The sequence below is a fragment of the Lottia gigantea genome (genome assembly GCF_000327385.1).
Source record: "Lottia gigantea unplaced genomic scaffold LOTGIsca_109, whole genome shotgun sequence".
NCBI lineage: Eukaryota > Metazoa > Mollusca > Gastropoda > Lottiidae > Lottia > Lottia gigantea.
This window is the reverse complement of record NW_008706978.1, coordinates 777227-799996: the sequence shown is the minus strand read 5'-3', so window position 1 is coordinate 799996 and position 22770 is coordinate 777227. Positions and strand designations below refer to the sequence as shown.

The following is a 22770-nucleotide window of genomic DNA, read 5'->3' as shown; positions in this document are numbered from 1 at the left end:
ACTTACACTTGAACTAAAAACTTGTCTCTTGCTCGAGTAAATGTTAATACCAAATTGAACATCATTGCCTTTCTGTCGCAAAAATATAATTTATTAATTTATCTGATCATGTAAACAAACGTATCTACATGTATTTAAAATTAATGGTTGGTGCAATGAAACATATAATCGACTCTTACGGTCTCCCGGTCAGGCACTACCGCTTTATCAGTCTTTTCCTTTGTACCCGGATATTTGTTCCAGTTATTGACTGTGTGTGTTGAGTCTAAGTCAAAATTGATGAGACCTTCACACACCGTTTATGAACATTTTATCTGGTTTCTGGAGACCGATTCAACATGGTTCATCATGCTAGTGAATTGAACCTAATACAAGGTTTAACTGCCAAAGTGAAACCAGGTGAAACTGTCGCAATCTCGTTTCAAGTTCCATCTGAGATGTCTCCTTTTAGTTTTACTGGTTGTATTATATATTTATTTTAGTATTCCTTCTCGGTAGATGTTGTTTATCCTTTCCGGAAAGGAAACCCATTGAGAAGTTTTATTGCTTTCGTCTCGCCATGATTGTTTCCACTATTATGTATAGTCAAATCCAGTTATTAAAAGGTAGCGTATATTCATTCCGATAATTCCCCCATTAGGGAAATTATTAAACGCTTTAAGATAGCCCACGCAGTCCATTTAAATTTAGTGAAGCAATTAACCATATGTCATTATATTATCTAAGTTCAAGCTTAAACCATTCAATTACCTCTGCGTACATTTTCCCTTTTGAGAAAAATACCTAATAATAGAAGTCAAGTAAGGAATGATTTAAACCATATCAAAGAATGTAATAGATTTGAACGGGCAAATTTGATTGGTCAATTACTTGGCTTATTCAAAGAGTTGCATTTACCTTTTGACAGTGTGCAACACATGCGTTATTGCATGTTGGTCAAATGTTGGAGAATTGTTGGCAGGTGTAGACAGAGTTGCATGTTGGTCAAATGTTGGAGAAATGTTGGCAGGTGTAAGACAGAGTTGCATGATGGTAAAATGTTGGAGAAATGTTGGCAGGTGTAAGACAGAGTTGCATGCTGGTAAAATGTTGGCAGGTGTAGACAGAGTTGTTGCATGTTAGTAAAATGTTGGAGAAATGTTGGCAGGTGTAAGACAGAATTGCATGTTGGACAAATGTTGGATAAATGTTGGCAGGTGAAGACAAGTTGTTGCATGTTGGTAAAATGTTGGCAGGTGAAGAAACATGCCAGATACCTTCCCGATTTTGTCGTAAGACTGTCGTTGACCAACAAACACTGGCAGATTTTTGGTTAGAAAAAAAACTTCTGCCTTAAACCTACAATACTGTTATTCGATGTACCAACGTACGCTAAGGAAAGAATGTCAGATTAACAACTCCATATCAGTGGTTCATTTTACTTTGACCATTGACTTAGCATATAGTGATAACCTAAAAAATCATCAAATATTAAAGGCATCTCCGACAAGAATGTTTTGAAACATATGGACCAAGTCAAAGGGTATTACTCAGAAAATGTATTGGTCTATCGAAATCAAACTATTTACTTCAATATCATAGATATACATTTCCAATGACGAGGGAGGACTTGGAAATTGACTCAAATAGTTTGAAGCATTTTGACCTTCAGTCCCAAAAGAATTCCAATACGCAATATCATCAGGTCTGTCCATTAAGCAACAAGTTGATGTTAAACTTAACAGCTTCCATTAATAATTAATCATGTAAAGTAACGACATATCAACTCAAGTAGCAAAAGTTAACAACTATAATGGACACTTATTCAGATAATTTTAAAACTAACAATAGACAATAATATAACCCATTATAGTTCCACCTACAATGTTCCAGTCTAGCCTCTGTTTCAAGTGACTAGATCAGTAAGATCTAGAAATCTGTAGCTTCTATGTAATGGGTCATATCGTCGTTGTTTTAAGGACTGATTCGCCATCCGTTGAACCAATCGTATCTTAAGTATTAGCAACGTGAATTATTTAGACAAGCTGATCAGAGTGTTCACAGCTTATTGTCGAAATTTGATATTCCATGGTTATGTAAAAAAAAATCACATATTTTCAACTGTTCGATTTACTTATGTTTCATGTTTCTCTTTTTGATTGATTGCATTGTATTTTCATAACCTTAAGGTGACCACCAATTTCGACAAAAATGCCATAATTGCAGTAAACTGGCAAAGACAATCCAGCATACCCATTAATTTTATGACTATATGCATTAATCAATTTCAAGATTATTGGTTCAAATTCAATAGAACTATTTAGATTTCAGTAACTGGTGCATACTAAAAGATAGCTTGCCAGGCAAGATAACATACACCCACTACCAGCTGTAAAAAATGATAAAAAAATCCTTTGTGGCTTTATAATGAATTTCCAAGTAAAATCATCTAAAAGTCAAGGCAAAAACCCAAACAGATCATTAAATTATCATTAAATTCAAACAATTCCTCATCGCTGTACACACAGAGGCAATAACTCTGAAACCATTCATCGGATTATTACCAATTTCGAACTTGACTGAGATCCCATCAATTTAAATGCATACCAAGTTTCATCAAGATCAGATAAAAACTGATAGAGACTGATATAGACTTATCGCGTCTACAAGCCAAATTTGAAGCGTTTTTACTTAGTCAAGGGAAATAACTCTTAAACCGTTCATCTGGGTATTACCAATTTCGAACTTGACCGAGATCTCATGAATATATACATGCATACCAAATTTCATGAAGATCGATAAAAACTTTAGCCTCTATCGCGCCCAAATGTGAACGGACGGACGGACCGACCGACCGACAGGGGCGACGGCAATAAACGTCCATTTCCATGTGGGCGTATAAAAAAAAAAGTAAAATGCAGTGGTCATTCTGGTCCAACAAAATATGTGGCCATGGACGGATATTCCGGTAGGTTTTAAGTCTTGAAACAACGAAGACATATGTTTTAAATAGGATTTTCAAAATTAATTTTAATGACTTTTTCTTCGATTGAGAGCATTTTTCATAATAATGGTTCTTTTCTATTTTGATAATTAAAACGATAATAGTTTTTGAAAGGTAATAAAACACAGATTAAAAAAAAAGTTCATATACATGTACTCTAAATCGTTCCAGTTTTTCAAAATGTAAAAAAATCAATCCTTTAATTCCAATCTAAATAAAAAGAAAAGAAAGAGTGGGAAAGATTCCAGGTATCGTGAATCGGAAAGAGATTAAATCGAGAACGCCGGTTTAGAGGGACCTCCAACACGTGGGAGAACGTTAATCAAGTGGAATCTCATGATTGGTCCGTCAATGGTACATAATCTATCATTAATTTCTACAATTCTCAGAATTATCTACAACTTGTATCCTAAACTTACTCTAGTCTTCGACCAGCTTTTTCAGATTGTGGAGTGTTGCTTCAAGAGTGCAACTATTTGATACACGTATAGGAAAGTAAGGCAAAGACCAAACAACGATGAAATCTTATTTAGTTCTTTCAGTATTTTCTTTGTTTTGTGGACAGGTTTTAGTCACAGTAATGGGAATCGAACAAAGAAGTTATGTAGAAAATTTATTTGACTGTCCAGTATGCGAGCCAGATGCATGTCCCAAACAAAACCGTTCAGATTTTGGTTGTTTTTTGGTTCGAGAACCTGGCATTTGCGGATGTTGTTTTGTGTGTGCTATTGATAAGGGGGCTCCATGTGGACTTTCTCGTGGACGATGTGCACCTGGTTTAAGGTGCAGACCACCAATAGATGATCCACATCCAATCAGATCCTTACTTTTAGGACAAGGTGTTTGTCTGTGATAAATGTAAGTATAATCAGTCCTTTTTCTAATACAAATTTTGGAAGTTAACTAATTTCATATCGTCAACAGTAGTTTTCAATAATTTCGAAGGCTGCTAAAATTTAACACCAATCTAATGAAATATCATTTGAAACAGCAGCTATGAGGTATTACAACAGAGAACTTATTCTTTATTGGGAATTTCGTAATTGGCTTAAATTGTTTTCCATATAGTATCGTCTTATTTATAATAACAGAAAACACTTTTTGCTATCAAATTATATGAACCTTTTTGTCACTTAAATGAATTAAACCGTTATCAATTTGTCAAGGCATTAGGAAATCCACAAATTGTGGTTTTACCAGAAAGAGAGCGATTTAACCAAAATTGATATTAAACAATATTAAAACCAGTTGATCTGCATGTGATTTTCGCTTTAGAGCAGATAAATATGATTTTCAGGTGGTTCCAAATTTGAAGAAAAAACACCACTTTGAGGATAGCCATTGCCTTCGCCTATATCAGTTAATGGCCATATTGGCTTGTGAACTCAATAGAGGCCACAGGTTTTGATCAAATTTTGTGTGTAAATTTATATTCACAAGATCTTGTACAATATCGATTTGGTATGATTTGACAAATATTAACGGATTTTCATTCAAACTTAATGGATAAGCTATTGTGAAATTATGTTAAAATTGGCTTGTGCGCGAGAAAGGTAACAATTTGTGTCAAAATTTGGTGTCCACAAACTCCGGACAAATCATAATTTGGGTGTGATTCAACACATTGACGGTGAAAGCAACATTTGTGATGAAAAAAGACACAGGTTCGCCATCCGTTTGACCAATCAAATTTTAAGCCTTCAAATCCATGTTTGTCCAGAATTATCCGCTATTGAATGTTAAACTCGTCTTTTCTAGAGATTCTGCCCAATATTGAAAAACATACAGAAATAGACAGTGAAATTTCTAGTTTGGGGTATATTTGAACTGATTATGCGGTTTTCGTGCAGTTCTATATAGTAGCCTATTTCTTAAGACCTTTTACAGATGCACGACCCAAATCAACCCCGCAAATAACTAACTATAGATGTAGAGGGTCACTTACACTTTTATTTTCTCCATTCCGATTTCTCGTCTCACTACTGTGGTTCCTAGAATCTAGAATGTTACTATAGAGTATGCTACTTCTGAATTAAAATACTTAAGTCATTTGATACTCTGGTGGGCAATGATCAAATAATTTACATATACCCCAATTTCTCGAAAAATTAACCACCATGTACTTATGTTGTATACAAGCAATACAAAATGAAATATTTCAACAACTGCTTGGGCTGATGAATAAGGGAAACGGGTGATGCTTTCCAGTGTGCAATAAGGGAAATTATACCAGGTCAATGACAGAAGACTTTTTTTGATACGAAACACTGTCGAGGGATCTTTAACGTAAGGGCTTGTAGCACTCGGGACAACGGTTTATAGTCCTATACGAACGAGTCGGTATTTCCTATGTCCGGCATATATCACTGCATGGGGAAAAAGGGAATATTTCAACCAAACATCTCGTATGTACTGTTAAACCATTATCACAAATAAAATCGCTCCACTTAATATAGGGTGTCAAAATAATAAAGTTAGGTTGAATGATTGTCAGTAATTGTAAAATTACTTAAAATATCCGACCATCTGCTGCGTCCTTAATTATTATTATTATAAATAGAAAACCGAAATAGATCGGTGTGTGTAAAAAGTGATACAACGTGAATTTTGTTTTTAATTATAATATCTCTTCTTGTATGGTTTCACGGAAACAATTTTTGTTTCGTTATCAACAAAAATGAAATTAAATCACAGGAATCGGAAGTTGAGAGTAAAATCGCAAATTGTCAAGAGAATTACGACCAGTTCAATCTTGAGATTGACACGTGAGAGTTAAAAAAAAAATCCATATGGAAAAATAAATGCTATATTTGGATAGCACTTATAAACTTTCAATTTTTTTTTCATTTTGATCTAACCCTTTTTTTTTCTTTTACTCAGACATGAAAATGTGGAAGTATATATTGTCGTCCAATTTGTTCGTCCATCAATATTTCTTGTGAAAAGAATTTGATGTGATCATTTAGAGATCGATAATGATATTAAATTTTCATTTTCGACGGTTTTGGAGTTATTGCCCTTGATTTGGAAAAAACGCGTCAAAATTAACACAATGGAGCTATTAATATAATAATCAGATGAGTGGTTTTAGGCCTATAGTTATTGTCAAAATATAAACACGTCGAATTTGGATTGTGGACACGATAGAGACTATAGTTTTTATCTTCTATCGACGAAACTTTGTATGTATGTATATATTGATAATATATCAGTAAAGTTCGAATTTGGTATTAAGGATGAATGGTTTTCTAGTTATTGCTCATGCGTCAAATTTTGATTGTGGACACGATATACGTTACAGTTATATAGGTCCATATTGATAATCAAGTTTGAATTGACAATTTGGTATGAAATATATGCTAGTGGCAACAAATAATAGATCTGGTGTGTAATTGATGTGACCGTGTTCATTTCAAATTGGATGATAATTGTGTGTATCGGGGACACTAAAAGCATCAATTTGCACCATTCCAATTTTCATTCCGACATCTGTGGTTCTTGCAATTCTACTAAAACTAACGCGTTTTATGACATCACCAGTGGGAACTACATAGATCAATAGTAGCTTCCGGTAGCTCCCCTTTAGTGACGTCATAAATTTTAGTGGAACTGCAAAAAACACAGATGTCGATATGAACATTGGAATGGTGCAAATTCAAGCTACCAGTGTCCCCGATACACATAAAAACTTTAGAAAGCCTCTTTACAATCCCTGTAAGACATGTCATTTTTGTTCAGCACGAATCAATTGTTTGCTTCAAGTGTAAGCTTCAGGGTCCACTTGCACAATATCATACTTAACAGGCAATATACTGAATATATTCTAATAATAAACTTATGTTCACAATTCGACACGTACAAGTTGTCTCCAACAACGGACTCTATTTCCGTCAAGTGCTATCAAATAACAAAAGCTTTTTGTGCCTGACGAAATATTAGAAATATACAAGTATTTTAAAGTTTTTATATAAAAAATATTTGTTGAATGAGAAATCCGATAGGAATATAATTTGTGAAGATATAAACGAACGAACATGTGTCTTCATGAAGAAAGCGTGTTAAAAGTGAAAACTTATAAATACTTTGATAAAACGTGACGTAATCAATGTAAAGAATTGGTATAATCAATTTTAGAAATTAATTTGCGTCATAATCATTTTTCTCCATCAGCAATATTGTTGTTTTTAAACCAAGTTTGATTGATACTGGCAATAAGTTGATAGCAAAAGAGAATTTTGTGCGATGTGTCTATGTTCAACAAGGACTGTTAATACTATTAATTACTTTTCAAGCCTACTTTAAATGAAAACCCATTTAAATATATTTTTGAGCTAAGCGCAATAAAAGTGCTAGTCAAGTTGTCTTGATTGAATCGATCTTTGTCGTTTAATTTTGACCGAGATACTTGATATTCCGAAGATGACACATTAAGCTGGAATTCGAAATGCTAATTTCAAGCCATAAAATTTTCTATTCTTACACTTCAATTGATAACCTTTTAAAACCTGATGATAAAACATTGGACGGAATGCGTAGGCGGAAAAGGATCTGGCCTACTGACATTTCTTATAAAATGGCATATGAAATTGAAACGGTGTTGAAATTAAATACGGGGATGAGACAGTGTCAATCAAGAAGTGAACCATATATAATTGTTATTCCGATCTGAAAGTGATTTTCCAGTTGAAAAACTTTTCAACATTTACACTATGTCAAACCCATAATCCTTAGACCACTCACTTAATTTCTCAAGAATAAAAAGCATATTTCATCACGGCTTTTCTGTGATATGACAATCAAGATTAAAGTTTATGGAAATCTTAAATTAATACTTTCCACATCTGAGATCACAAGATAAATTCAATTTTTGAAAATTTCAGCTATTAGAAAAATATTTTCATTTTTCATTTCATTATCCTTTCATCAAATAATCGTCAATTTGGAACTTCACCAAGATCTCACTGTAATAGATGATTACACCAAATTTCATGAGAACTGTAGTCTGTATGGTGCTCACTTACAAATTGTGGTGCTTTTTTTAGTCAAGGGCAATAACTAAAAAACCGTTCATCGAAAAGTCGCCAAATTCAAAGTTAAATAATCACATAAAATTTCCTTAAAATCAAATAAAAACCGCAGTCTCTATTTCTCTATTGTGTTCACAGGAAACTTTGACGGACGGGTTGACCAACGGACCATTTCCTACACTTAGTTTTAGTGGACTTGCAGGAACCACAGAAGTCTGACCAAAAAATTAGAGTGGTGCAAATCGAATCAGTGTCCCGAAAATTTAGAAAACCTTTAAAATTGTTAATTATCACACAAGGTTGAACTCCTCTAAAATAACTAATAATATATGGCTACACGACTAATATAGACTGCGTTGATCGAGGTGTGATTTTGTGCTTTAGAACACCCGTGACATTAAGTTCGAGATTCAGTGCAAAGTCTTCATATTTCTTACTGTCATTGGGCGTATGTTACCTTGCCTGCCGTGCTATTTATTACATTTTTTGCCATTAAAGGGACAGATGCGGAATTCCGGGAGCAAATCATACGTTGGTCTTAGAAACATGAATAGTTATGCTAAACTATCAGTAACAATGTTTACAGCTTACTGTAAAAATTTGAGCTTTCAAATCTAGGTGTATCCATAATTAACTATGTTTAAAAGGTTTTTTAGCGAGTCGTCATCCTGCCCCACTCCCACTGTCCTGTCCCGGAAGATGACTTGGTGTCAGAGACTATATCAATAAGACAGTCAACTTTCGGATACCCAAAATTTTAGAGAGGAGATAAGCTTGTGAACGAAATAAATAATAAGTTAAATTTCTTATTTGGGTTTATTTGAATTATTTGCGATTTTCATACATTTTCAGTAGTTCTGAAGACTTTTTATATATATTCAAGGTCGAAATCAACGCCCGGAAGTGCCGCATCTGGCACGTTCTGATCACATCCAAATACGACGAGAGTATGGTTTCTATAATGAGAAAAAGTTCCATGAAAATCGGTGATTAGCCATAGGGTACCACATTTTCGTAGAATCCAATTAAAAAATAATTGTTACTGCTCGAATTTCTATATGCTATTCGTACATTTAATCATGATGGTGGTAAAGTCATTTGAAGGTTTCCTGTTTTGATCAGGAAGTGTATTTAGTCTATTTGATTAAACCTTATAGATTCAAACAACTCTAAAATAGAAAATTATTGACATTTTATTTGTATTTTTATTTTATCTTAATAGGACAATACTTTCAATATAAAAAAAAGCTTGCCATGCAAGGTAATATAGGCACTGGCAGCTATCGAATGCATGCAATGTTTTCATCTAAATTATACATAGGCTTACGTTGTTGAAGGCAGTGACGGCGCCAATCTCCCGAGACTCAAATTTTAAATTCAAAATGCGACAGCTCTGAGCGTCTGAAAGGATTTTGAAAAAATGGAATTAATTTGATATTTTGGGGAAAATACGCCCACTGGCAGCTTTGATTTTAAATAAAAATATTTGGCAGTACAGTAACAATTACCAGTATGAAATATTCAACCTTCAGACATACACTTCTTTTGAACTTTATGAGGCGATAATGAATAATATTATCAAAATCTGTCAAGAATTGGGCCATCTAGACTGTTTACAGACTAAAAATTTAAGGCGTTTTCAAGAATAAGGGAAATAACTCATACAAAATATTTTTCAATTTTTCTGATTTTTGATAGGGTTTATCCTTAGGTGATGACAAACATTCACACCAAGTTTCGTCAAAATCCGTCAAGAATTGTGCCTTCTAGAGTGTTTACAAGCTAGAATTGAACATGTTTTCAAGAACAAGGGCAATAACTCTTACTAAATATTTTTCGATTTTTCTGATTTTCAATAGGGTACATTCTTGGGTGATCACAAACACTCATGCCAAGTTTCGTCAAAATCCGTCAAGAATTGTCCCTTCTAGAGTGTTTACGAGCTAAAAATTGAACGCGTTTTCAAGAACAAGGGCAATAACTCATACTAAAAATTTTTCGATTCTTCTGATGGTCAATAGGGTTCATCCTTGGGTGATTACAAACACTCATGCCAAGTTTCGTTAAAATCCATCAAGAATTGTGTCTTGTAGAGTGTTTACAAGCAATTTTGGACGGACGGACGGACATGGGTGACGGCAATATACGCCCCCCCCCCCCCCATTTCATGTGGCGTATAAAAATGGGGTACGATTGATTTTTCTAAAGGGGGGAGGGGAGGGGGGGTATACCCAACTGGGGCAGCTACTGGTTGCAGTTATATATGCTTGGTTTTCCTTAACCCAAGCTCATTAAATTATCAAGGTAGCTTGACAGGCTAGGTAATAATACGCCCACAGGACAGTATTCCATAAAATATTTTCCTTTTTTTTTATAAATGCAGTGGATAGGGTTCCTACTCGATTCACGACAACAATTCCACCATGTTTCAATTAAATCCATCAATAATAATTTTGCCTTCTACGGCTAAAAATTGAACGAGTTTCGATGAATAAGGGTAAGAACTCATATGAAGTATTTTTCAATAGTATTGATTTGCGATAGGATTCATCCTTGGGTGATAATGAACAATTTTCTTTTTAACTATTATATTAACGAGACAAAACTACATGTAAGGCAAAGACAAACGAATTAAAAAAAAATATATTAAGACAAATAAAGTTTCTCAATGCTTCTTTTTGTTTCTTTTCAGGTGAAACCAGTCGTTATCTCTACCAAACCAGAAAATTATTTTTGTATTTAAATGTAGAAAAAACTATGTAACTTCAAGAACATCCATACCAATATTTACAATCATCGTTTCGAGACGTATACTAGCTTACAAATAAACAGTGTGGGGCTGTGATGTCAAATAGAACATTTGCGAGATTCAATTTATTAGAAATAAATTGTTGGGAAAGTAAGAGTCTGTGGGGATGTATTCGGGCACAAGTTATGTCAACTTATGGGCGACAATGCTCGTTATAAAATGACTACATATATGTTATTTCCAGTGCTAGAAAGAAATAGTGTGAATCTCCTTTAATCCGTATTTAAACTCTGCAACTTTCTGTATTTAACCAAAATTTTCCAATAAAAATAAATTTCAAATAATAGGTCGAGTAAAACTTTAAAGGCATTTCTTGTTTTTCCCAAAAAATCTCCAAAGAACAATAATCAGGTGAAGCCTTGTTTTCAGATGTCTATCATTTCTGTTGATTCATTTACCGATTTAATAAAAGTCATTATGGGTTTTGCATTGTAGTTCCCCCACGCATTAATTATACAGTCATCAATTCAACCTTAGATGTCCTTTGTATGTAATAAAATGTAATTACGGTATATCAACAATTCTTTATTTAGCACATACAAAAAGTAAGTTCAAAAAGTATATGGTCATGACGCTAATAAAGGCGTGAACACCGAAATGCAGTATGATAGGGACGATTTTACTTTTAAATATAAATCTATATACTTTGATGCCTAAACATGTGCAGAAAAGAAGCATGTACACTTCATTCGTATTTGTACTCTTTTCAGTCTCGACAAAAGATCATCGTCTTTTATTGAAATCATATTATTTGTCCATCCTTGCCGTCAAAAACCAGTTCAGTTTGAATAGAATTGTCATATAATGCCATATCCTACTTAATTCTTTGGATGAGAGGCTGTATAAGTTAGATAATATACCTCGGACTAGGTTTTTTTTTACCAAACTTAACAAGGACATCTTAGGAGACGAATTGGAATGGTAAGTCTTACTATTCTACGTTTATCGAGAAAATCATGCAGGAAAACGCAAAGCTAAACAAAATGAATGAGTCAAGAAATTAGCAAATTTGACCAAATACCCTTTCGTGTAATGGCATTCTCCTACTGTAAACATCGCTAAATATGGTGGGATAAAACGATTCTGCAATGACTACAGTTCAACTAAGACACCACAATTTCCAAATTCGTCCGGAACCAGACGATATCAATAATCAAACAAAATAGGGTTACATTTATGTTAAACTTGACTGGATTTAAATACTGGATACTGGCAGTTCATTAATATTGAGCCAGATATTATTAAAGGAGATTAACTTATAACATGTTGAAAGGGCAACAACAAAACCGCAAAATATGCTTTATCACATAAGACCCTTTGCGAATAGTGACGTCATCAAACACTAAGTTTAGTGGAATTTCAGAAACCACAGGTGTCTAATTGAAATTGGAATAGTGAAAAGTGGTGCTATCAGTGTGCCGATACACGTAAAGAATTTAGAAACTCTTTTTACAATCCCTTTAAGACGTTGTAGATAAAGACAACCCCAGTTGCAAAAATATGACACTTTCAGTTCTGTCAAATCTGAAGTAAGACAATGACAAGTATGTACTAAACTAGAGATTCTGAAAACAAATAGTAAAACGCCAGGAAACCAAATGGAAGTCGCCTTTCGTTTATATATAGAAAGAAATAAACTTTAATAACAATAGCCATTAGCAAAATCTTGTTAACAATAGACACGGGATTGGCATTAATTGATGAAATTACTGAAGAGATAGCTTTACTGTCACTCTTAATTTCTTAAGACAAATAAATCTCTCGGGGGAGTCATTCTATACTGAATAAGTATATAGTTACAGAGGTCTATACAACTTCCTCATTAATAACAGAATATTTACCTGGCTTCTCCAAATAGAAAGTCTTCATTCTTAAAGGGATACCATCATCTAAATATTTGCTTGATCTGTCCATGATAGAGCAGAATGAATACACACGAGAACGTAGGACACGAGAATGTAATAACGATTTTTCAAGTGACGATAGTCTAACTTAAGGAATTGTAGGAGAATCAGAGACATTGGTTTTACATTCTGAAAAAGGGATTCAGCTAAAATTAAGCTCCATCTGCAAGTTGTTAGTTCACTATATCCCTTAGAGTAAGACACAGCTATCGTCAATTCAATTAAGCAACAAATTCGGGCAAGTCATGGGTGTCGAGGGTGATTAAGTGCGGAACGACGAGCAATAAAATGTTGTCTCGCCCAATCTTTCTTCCACCCATTTCAGTAAACCTATGAACGCTTTATTTAGTTCGTTTGGAGGAGGAACTCAACTTTCCATATTTTTGTAGGTCCCCTCAAATCAATATTTTTGGTATAAACTCTTCAATAAAACATAAATATACTCAAGAGTAGTGAACTGTGAACTTTCAATTGGGATAGCACAACCATTTACATATTTTACAACAGACAATTGGCTTACATCATCACCTTACGAGACCGATAACTCTACAAACAACCATGGTCATAGGCATACGGGTCGAATGCCTGATGGGGGTGGAGGCGATGTCGGGCGAAGCACAACTCCGAGCACCGAAGAGGTACTTGTCTGCAAGAGTTTTTTCGATCGAGATCGAGATAATATGTTGCAGCTTATTCGACATAGGGTTCATCCTTGGGTAATTAGAAACACTCACCACACCAAGTTTCGCCAAAATCCGTCACAATTTGTGAGCGTTTTCAAGGAAAGGGGAATATCTCATACTAAATATTTTTCGATTTTTCTTACTTTCAATTGAGTCCACCCTTCCATAAACTTACACCAAGTTTCGTCAAAATCCGTCAAGAATGGTACCTTGTAGAGTGTTAACGAGCAATTACGGACGGACGGACCAGCATACCACTGGACATGGGTGTCGCCAATATACGCCTCCCCCCCCCCCCCCCATTTTTGTCTTATGGAAGGCCCTTTCTGACGCTCCATGGCGCTTCCAATGAGCATGCGCTTAACATAGTTCTATGCATAGAGCTGTCGTATTTTGAATCTTGACAGTTATTCCCCCATTGAGTCAGTCTGCCCCCTATATGTACTCCCAAGTCTCTAGAGGATGGCGCCGCCACTGGCCTGTGATGATATACACTCAAAAGCCTAATTATGATAATATCATTGTCGATGTGTTTGACTGATGTATTTTAAGTTTGAACAAATGAATCACAGCCAGCTGGACAATGAATAATAATTTATGTTATAGGTATTTTGTGAATATACAAAGCAGTCATTTCGTGTTTATATAACCACTAAAGCAGAACAAAACATAAAACTAAAATGAAACATCGAAAAATCAAAAACCCACAATATTTTTTGGAATTTTTTTTTTTTTTTACGGTTGGTGTCGATTGGTGTCTCATTCGGAGCTATCAGAAATCTAGCTTTTAGTTCTTCAATTGTCAAGAATGAGTCATCTTTCCAGTGGAAAATCAAGATCACTGCAATTAGGTTTGGCTAAGGGTCAGCTGGTAGATTAATCTATGGTTATTTGCAGCCTATTGGCTGACTATAGCAGTCTTGCAATACAGGTAACATAATCCTAATAAGGAGAATTTTCAACCAATCTTAGAAACTGCTCTTGAAATTATTACATCCATTCTATAAACATCAAGATTAATTTTTCATTGCTAAAAAATAAATCCAAGAAATATCTTTTTTATTCTGCTGTTATATAAATTTGTCTTTTTTTTCTATCGATTCTTGCAGTGAATCTTGCAGTGAATCGACTTTAGTATTAGTCCAGTCTTGTATTTGATTTTTTGATTTATTTTAAGAGTAACTATTTGTATTCAAACATCATTTTGATATAACCAATTGATATGAAAAGGATAAAAGTGTGAATAGCGACATACCTCATTCTTTTATTTGCTAAGATGAACAATATAGTAATTATAGAATAATTTGCTTTTAACAATAAATAACTTTCTCTTTGTATTTTATATATGATATTTTTTACTATACTATGCTCTTAGAATTCTTTGCACTTCCATTTACAGGAACAACTGGAATTAATGACTTATTCAAGGTCAGCAGACTTTTACAAACAGCTTTCATGTGTTATTATAGGGGTTCAATTCTTTGTACAGAAAGCATGCAATTCTGCTGTTCAACTAATATTTGGCATTAAAAAAAATAATTTTCACAATCAACTTCCAAACATTTCTATTTTTTTTTTTTTATAGCATTAAAAAAATATCTTTTGCCATCTAGGATCCATTCCGCCACAACCAGACAACGAATATTAAAAAAATAAGAAAGGAAGAACCATCATTTTCATGGATAGCAATAAAGGTTTCCCCAGATTCAGTCTACTTACTGATCCTTGGCAAAACATCCAAGAGGTGATCTTTTCTTGATTACCCATTTACAGCTGTATCGACTGCCATATTGAAGTTTAGACAATTCATTCAAGATCACAAGACATTCACACGTTGACTAGGAATAGAACCACTGACCACCAGAAAACAACACATCTAGGTTGAAAAATTTAAATCTACTTTGACAGTTATTTGATCGTTCAACTCAATAACTTGAATGGAAATAAGACAATTACCATTGCTAAGCTTGACTTAAGCTTCTGAAAATATCAAATGCCTACATAAAGATGAAGCTTAAAACAAGCTTATGCTCTAAAACACACAAACTACCATCACCATCAGCTATACCCACTAGTTGTAGTTCTATCTTCAGTGGAAATGACAAAACCTTTACAACTTCTCCACAATGACCTATCATAGTTTTTTTTTTTTTCATAGATCTTTCTAAAAGACGTTTAGTTTATTCTTGGAGAGTTTCAAATATCTAACAGAATAGTCAGTGCCCTAATACCATTGTAGATGCATAGCTGTTGCACCATCTTGAAATTGAGGATTATAATCTGTTATTTGGGCTCGACACATTGGACACGTTCTCTCTCTATCAAACCAAACAGACACACAATCTTCACAAAATATGTGCTGAAATTCAAGAAATAAGGTAAATACTAACAATGGCAGTGGCAGTGGAATAGCTCAGTTGGCAGCGAGTTGGATTGCCATGTGCTAGGCGATTAGGTGCCATTGGGTTCAAATCCTCTTCCAGGTAAGAAATATTCTGATGCCTGTGCCAGTGCTTCCTAGAGTCAGCCTGGTGTTGGCTTTTATCCTCTTATATCTAACATTCCAACAATCTGAATATAATACAGCTTCCAGTTTCCTACTCATTCCAGATCTGACAAATCCTTTCTTTAAGTCAAGTTCAGCTGATGATTTGATATACTTTATGTAACCAATATTACATTTTTTTTTACAATTTTCTCCTTATAAATATCCCTACCACTTTTACAGAGCATTAATTGTTTGATTTTTTTAAACCAGAGAATCAGAAGGAAATCAATGCGAGAAATAAAAATGTAATTGAATTTTGTGAAAATCATAACCTCAAGTCTCATTTCAGTTGGCTTCTTTACCAGAGTTTCTTGTATATAAAAAAAAAAAAAAAAAAGTGGAGGAGGCATTACACCTTCGCAAATAACTTAAGAGGACAGAAACCATCAAATCATACAAATCTCTAAGAAAAAATTTATCTTTCATTTTTCTGTCCACAGGAGTTATCTAGGATTTTTCTAAAAAAAAACTCTCAGAGTTTTATGAGAATATTAAAACCCAATATTGATAAATCTGAAGGTTTTTTATTTGTAAATAAAGGCTTAAAATATTAAAATTTTCAAACAGATGGAAAGAAACTTACTTTACAAGATAATATCACTGGATCTTTTAATTCATCCTGACAAATAGGACAACTTTCTCCACGCTGTTTTATATCTTCTGATGATGGCTTACCACCAAATACCTACAATTAATATAGAAATAAACTGAACAACCCTCACCATACTGTTTTATATCTTCAGATGATGGCTTACCACCACATACCTATAATCAATATTGAAATAATATAAATAAGACAACTTTCTTCACGCTGTTTTATATCTTCTGATGATGGCTTACCACCAAATACCTACAATTAATATTGAAATAAAATAAATAGGCCCACTTTCACAAAGCTGTTTTATATCTTCTGATGATGGCTTACCACCAAATACCTACAATTAATATTGAAATAAAATAAATAAGACAACTTTCTCCACGCTGTTTTATATCTTCTGATGATGGCTTACCACCAAATACCTACAATTAATATAGAAATAAACTGAACAACCCTCACCATACTATTTTTTATCTTCTGATGATGGCTTACCACCACATACCTATAATTAATATTGAAATAAAATAAATAAGACAACTTTCTCCATGTTTTATATCTTCTGATGATGGCTTACCACCAAATACCTACAATTAATATTGAAATAAAATAAATAGACCCATTTCACAATGCTGTTTTATATCTTCTGATGATGGCTTACCACCAAATACCTATAATTAATACTGAAATAAAATAAATAGGACAACTTTCTCCATGCTGTTTTATATCTTCTGATGATGGCTTACCACCAAATACCTACAATTAATATAGAAATAAACTGGGCAACCCTCACCATCTACCGCCAAATACCTATAATTAATATTGAAATAAAATAAATAAGACAACTTTCACCATTATAACTTCTGATGATGGCTTACCACCAAATTGCTGTTTCTATAACATGACTTCAAATCAGTATTAATTGGCTTATAATAGTCCCAGCTTGCTATAATTGATATTTAATTAAAGATAAATGAATGTAGAATCCTACTGTGATGTTATTATACACCATGTCATTTATTTGTCAGTGGCTTCAAAATGGTATATATGGTATCAAGAAAATAATTTAACACAGAACACAATGATACTCTCTATTAACCATTGTATATTAAACGGGAACAGTCAGCATTTTCAGGGATTGATTTGGGTCTTGAATGTGCTTTAATAGTCTTAAGAAGTACAAAAATGCACAAAAATCACATAATCCCAAATATATCTAAAACTAGAAATTTCACTGTCAATTCTATATACGGCATAGTTTCACAAAAATTTGAGTGAATAATTATGGATACACATGGATTTGAAGGCTCAAATTTCGATGATGAGCTGTGAACACTATTACTGATTATGTAAGCTAAAAAATTCCTGTTTTTGTAACTAAGGTATGATTGGTCGAACGGATAGTGAAAGTGTTCCTTTAAATTTGTGGTCATAATGTCATAGGTCTGTTTTATTAATATATTATTACATGCAGTTGTAATAACAACTTATTTTATCCAAAAACAAAAAGGACTTCCATAAATTGTAGGCCTTTGAAATATATATAACAATTGGCTATGCCTAGGACTAAAAGACACATGATATTGTTAATCTCTAGTGTAGACTATAATATGTAGGCCTGCCCTACTAAATGTACATGTCAGATATATCAAGGGGAATCAACTCTATTCAACCTAGCAATATGAAAAACATGAGTCTAGAACATTGATTATAACAAACTTATAACAAACAAATCATCTTCAAAAACATGTCAAAAGATAGCTAGCCAGGCAAAGGAATACACGCCCACTGGCAGCTTTGATTTTGAATAAAAATATTTAGCAGTACAGTAACAATCACCAGTATGAAATATTCAACCTTCAGTCATATACTTCTTCTGAACTCTTAGGGCGATACTGAATAATATTGAGTATGAGTTATTGCCCTAGTTCTTGAAAATGTGTTCAATTTTTAGCTCGTATCTGGCAAGTATCATGCCTTCTAGAGTTTTTACGAGCTACAAATTAAACGAGTTTTCAAGAACAAGGGCAATAACTCATACTCAATATTTTCGATTTTTTCTGATTTTCAATAGGGTTCATCGTTGATTGCGAACACTCACATCAAGTTTCGCCAAAATCCGTCAAGAATTGTCCCTTCTAGAGTGTTTACAAGCAAAAATTTGAACACGTTTTCAAGAACAAAGGGCAATAACTCGTAGTAAATATTATATTGATTCTTCTGATTTTCAATAGGGTTTATCCTTGGGTGATTACAAATACTCACACCAAGTTTTGTCAAAATCCATCAAGAATTGTGCCTTCTAGAGTGTTTACAAGCTAAAATTGAACGCGTTTTCAAGAACAAGGGCAATAACTCATACTAAATATTTTTCAATTTTTCTGATTTTCGATAGGGTTTATTCTTGGGTGATTACAAACACCAAGTTTCATCAAAATCCGTCATGAATTGCACCTTCTAAGTTCTAGAGTGTTTACAATCGTTTCAAGAACAAGGGCAATAACTTATAGTAAATATTTCATGTGGGCGTATAAAAATGTCTATGGCCAGTCCTGGACAAGAAGAGTCGAAGGGGTTGGTGATCATCAAGAAAATGGGTAGAATAAATAATGAAAAGTTGAACTTACATTGTGAACACGGAATCTTTGGAAAGCTTTTTGTAGATCTCTTATGGACATCCACACTATGTTGACCTGTAAGGAATAAGAATATTGTGCATGTGAATGAGTTAATGTTAAAACCCAAACTGAATTAGTTAATGGGTAAAGAAGTTTTCTGTAGCTTTATAGACTATGTGAATATAGTACAGTGGATATGAAGTGAAAATAGAATTGTAAACATTGACTTGACCTATCAGAAGTAAAGCTATGCAGAGAATATAAGTAAACAGTGATTGTAAAGATAGCAATATAGTTTGGGATTGTCCATACAATTTAAATAGAACTACTTAGCATCATTTTTTTTTTCTGTTGATATTTTTAGTCTATATTGTAATCTCAATAGCTTTCTACCAAAGGATTGTTGTTTTAAACCAATCAAAGCATGACAATTGTCTTCTGATTGGAGGGTGATATGTGTTTACGGTCAAAAAATTTGAAGGTGCTAACTGCTTCAAGAGGTAAATTTGGGGGATTTATGCTGCATACTACAAGTGACCGTTGGTACAAGTTTGACAGTATTAACTTCTATAATTCTCTATGGTATAAATATGGTATACCGCATCATACTTGTCTGTTCAAACCTTAATGCTTCCATTATACCAGTCTCATTGCTATGAATCTCAACAAACTTTGTCATCAAAAGGAATTTCATTAATCCAAGCATATGAATCAATATACTATACTTACTTTAAACAATAAATATAAAATAACTTCGAAAGATGCAAACCATTTGCCTGAATGTTGATCATCTGATAAGAAGTGCATCCATGGTATAATAGGTACTAACTGTCTATAACATTGTGATACATATTCTATAAACATATAATATTTACCCTGAAATACAATATCAAGTTATTACTTATCTTCTATTATTATTAATATTATCATTATACTTATCAATAAAACTTGTAAGATATATACACAAGAAAGAAAGAAAGAGAGAGAGAAAGAAAGAATGAAAGAAAGAAGGAAAGAAAGAAGGAAAGAAAGAATGAAAAAAAGAAGGAAAGAAGAAAAAAACTACATTTTACTAGGATAACAACTAAGTTTCACAAAGAAGGATCTTTCTACCAGCTGGTCCTTGGCCAAACCTCTTGGCATTAGATTAAATCTACCCATTTACAGCTGGGTTGACTGGAATCATGAGTAAAGATGACTTACAACAAATACCGCACATAAAAATGTTTGGATGGAATGGAGTGAAGGCTGTGGTGTTTTTATCTATTAGTTGGAAAAAACTCTTTACTTACCCTACGTTTGTGTTTAATGAGTTGATTTGGTAACATAGTTATAAAACATTTCAATATAACAGTTGAAAACTTGATCATATAATCATTGATTAATACAACCCATAATAACGTCCAAATATCAAAATCAGCTACATTTGGTGTTTGAAATATTAACCTAAAATAATAAATGCAGATATCAATTCAGTGTTTCAGTACAAATCTGTTTGAAAAAATTCCCGTTTCTGAGACTAAGGTACAATTGATAGAAAAAATGCAGTCCGCTGCAAGATTTGGTGTGGACATAAAATGTTATCACCAACTTTCATATCACTCAATATGAAACATTCTTGAACCATTACTAAAATTATCTTTCAATGCAAAAATCAGGTTAAGAATACTTACGATTTCCACAAAGCTTGTCCAGAAAACATATAGAACACAAATGAGATATTGATAGCTAAATATACAATTAATCCAAATAATTTCACTAAATTTCCTTTATTACCAGATTCCTACAAAATACATAAACCTTAAAAAACTGAGAGTGGGTCAGTTGTTTAGGGATTGTGTGGCGATGGACTCTAGGTGATGGTAGTGTGTTTTTTTAGGTTCTCTGTTAATCTTTCTAAACTTAAAAAAAACTTCAATAATATAACAAAAACCATAGTAGGATATTCAAGTCATTCATTAAAACAAACAAGAGAAGTCAACTTTTGGGGAAAAAAATGGGAACTGAAGCAAGTTAAAATTGACCAACTGTGTCATCAAAGTATGGCCAAATTGAATTGGTGTACTGTTCATGACAAGGGGATCAGAAAAATTCGGGCGCTTAAGAAAATACAAAAATTAAATTAGCTAAATAATCAAGCTAAACTGTAATCAACATTTGCTTCTCTAATAATAAATTTTTTTGGAATGTGGGAAAACGAGTATTTAGTATAACTATCATAGAGCTGATGGACAATAACAATACAATAACTTACTTTAACTAAAAACTGATGGATGCTTGACACTAATCTCTGATTTACGTAATAAAATGTTCCACCAAGAGCCAAGAAGATCAACAATCCTAAAATTGAAAATGTTTGAATGGATGAATTCAGAACATTGGGAATGTAGTATAAATGTAATGAAATAAATGACACTTAACGACCTCCTTTTCTACATTGTCATTTAGTGTGCAATGAGAGACATTTTGACCAGGACAGTGGCATTGACCTAAGTTTATTTCACTTTCAACTTTTCAACAGCCTGTAGCAAAAGGTGCCTAAGTTTATTGTCCCATCTAAACACTAATGCTTTTCCATGTCAGCCCCTCTGACCTGCATCACTGAAAAGGGGAAACCATGATTAAAAATTTGAAGGTATTATTATTTAAAATAAGTTGGCAAGCTTCAAACTCAGTGGAGCTCCTGATTATTGTTGGTATTAAACTGGAATTTTCATTGCAAGGATTTACTAATATATGGTAGCAAACCTGTCACAAATAGAAATGAAAACTCACCTAATCTATGATCATACATTAACTTCAAAAAGAGTAGAATTATAAATATTCCACAGTTCTGTAACCTATTAATCAGCAGACGCCAATCTAGTTGACCATCAGCACCTGTTACTCCAGGACCTTCATCTGGTGGACTAGGTGGTCGTGGACGTTCTTCCATGGGGTGCATACTAGCTAACTGTTGTTGTAAATCAAAGCGTGGTATATTGATGGGTGGACCAGTAGGTGAGTTTGGAGTGTATAAATTAGGTTGATCTAACATGTTAATAGAAACTTGGTGATCACGAGCTGGTGTAGTAGAAGGTAAATGATGATACCTAGGATTAATTGGTCTATTTATGTTACCTGGTAAATTAGGTAACAATCCTCTGGCCATGTTCGATACATTGAAGTTTCTAAGATTTCCAAAGCGAGCAGAAAAGTTGTCCTGTAAACTGTTTCCAGCATTAGGAGGTTCTCCACTCATTACTACAGATCTATTAGCTTGCAGGTAGGCCTACCCTGGAATAGAAAAAACAAATTATTAAGTATTTCTACCGGTATACTTGATTCCCATATTCACAGACAGAAAGTGCATTTACGTTAATTTGAGGTTATTTCTCAACTAATATATACAAAAAGAATTTCTACATTCTTAATCACTTATAATTCTGGCCACGTATTCTCGAAATGATCTTAGTGCTAGGATGTCCTAGTTTCTTATCTTCTAACATTGATTCTAGGATATCCTAGCGCTAAGATCGTTTTGAGAATGCGTGGCCTGAATTGCATGTTTCTTATTTCACAAATATACGACACCCAAAACAAATACATGTATTATATTTTCAT

At 33.5% G+C, this 22770-nt stretch overlaps 2 protein-coding genes across 2 annotated transcripts; one reads left to right on the top strand and one right to left on the bottom strand.

Moving 5' to 3' along the window:
• Positions 1–3563: 3563 nt before the first annotated feature.
• Positions 3564–3836, top strand: LOTGIDRAFT_136747 (hypothetical protein; the record flags this gene model as incomplete). The annotated part of the gene is made up of 1 exon (XM_009046975.1): positions 3564–3836. The coding sequence occupies one exon, from the start codon at positions 3564–3566 to the stop codon at positions 3834–3836; it is 273 nt and encodes a 90-aa protein (XP_009045223.1).
• Positions 3837–15630: 11794 nt separating this feature from the next.
• On the bottom strand, positions 15631–22318 carry LOTGIDRAFT_171133 (hypothetical protein; the record flags this gene model as incomplete). Its single annotated transcript, XM_009046974.1, has 11 exons — positions 15631–15765; positions 16538–16639; positions 16809–16889; positions 17012–17054; positions 17211–17305; positions 19177–19242; positions 19897–20043; positions 20460–20613; positions 20841–20950; positions 21422–21507; positions 21943–22318. 11 exons carry the CDS (start codon positions 22316–22318, stop codon positions 15631–15633), a joined length of 1395 nt encoding a protein of 464 aa, XP_009045222.1.
• Between the last annotated feature and the right edge of the window lie 452 nt (positions 22319–22770).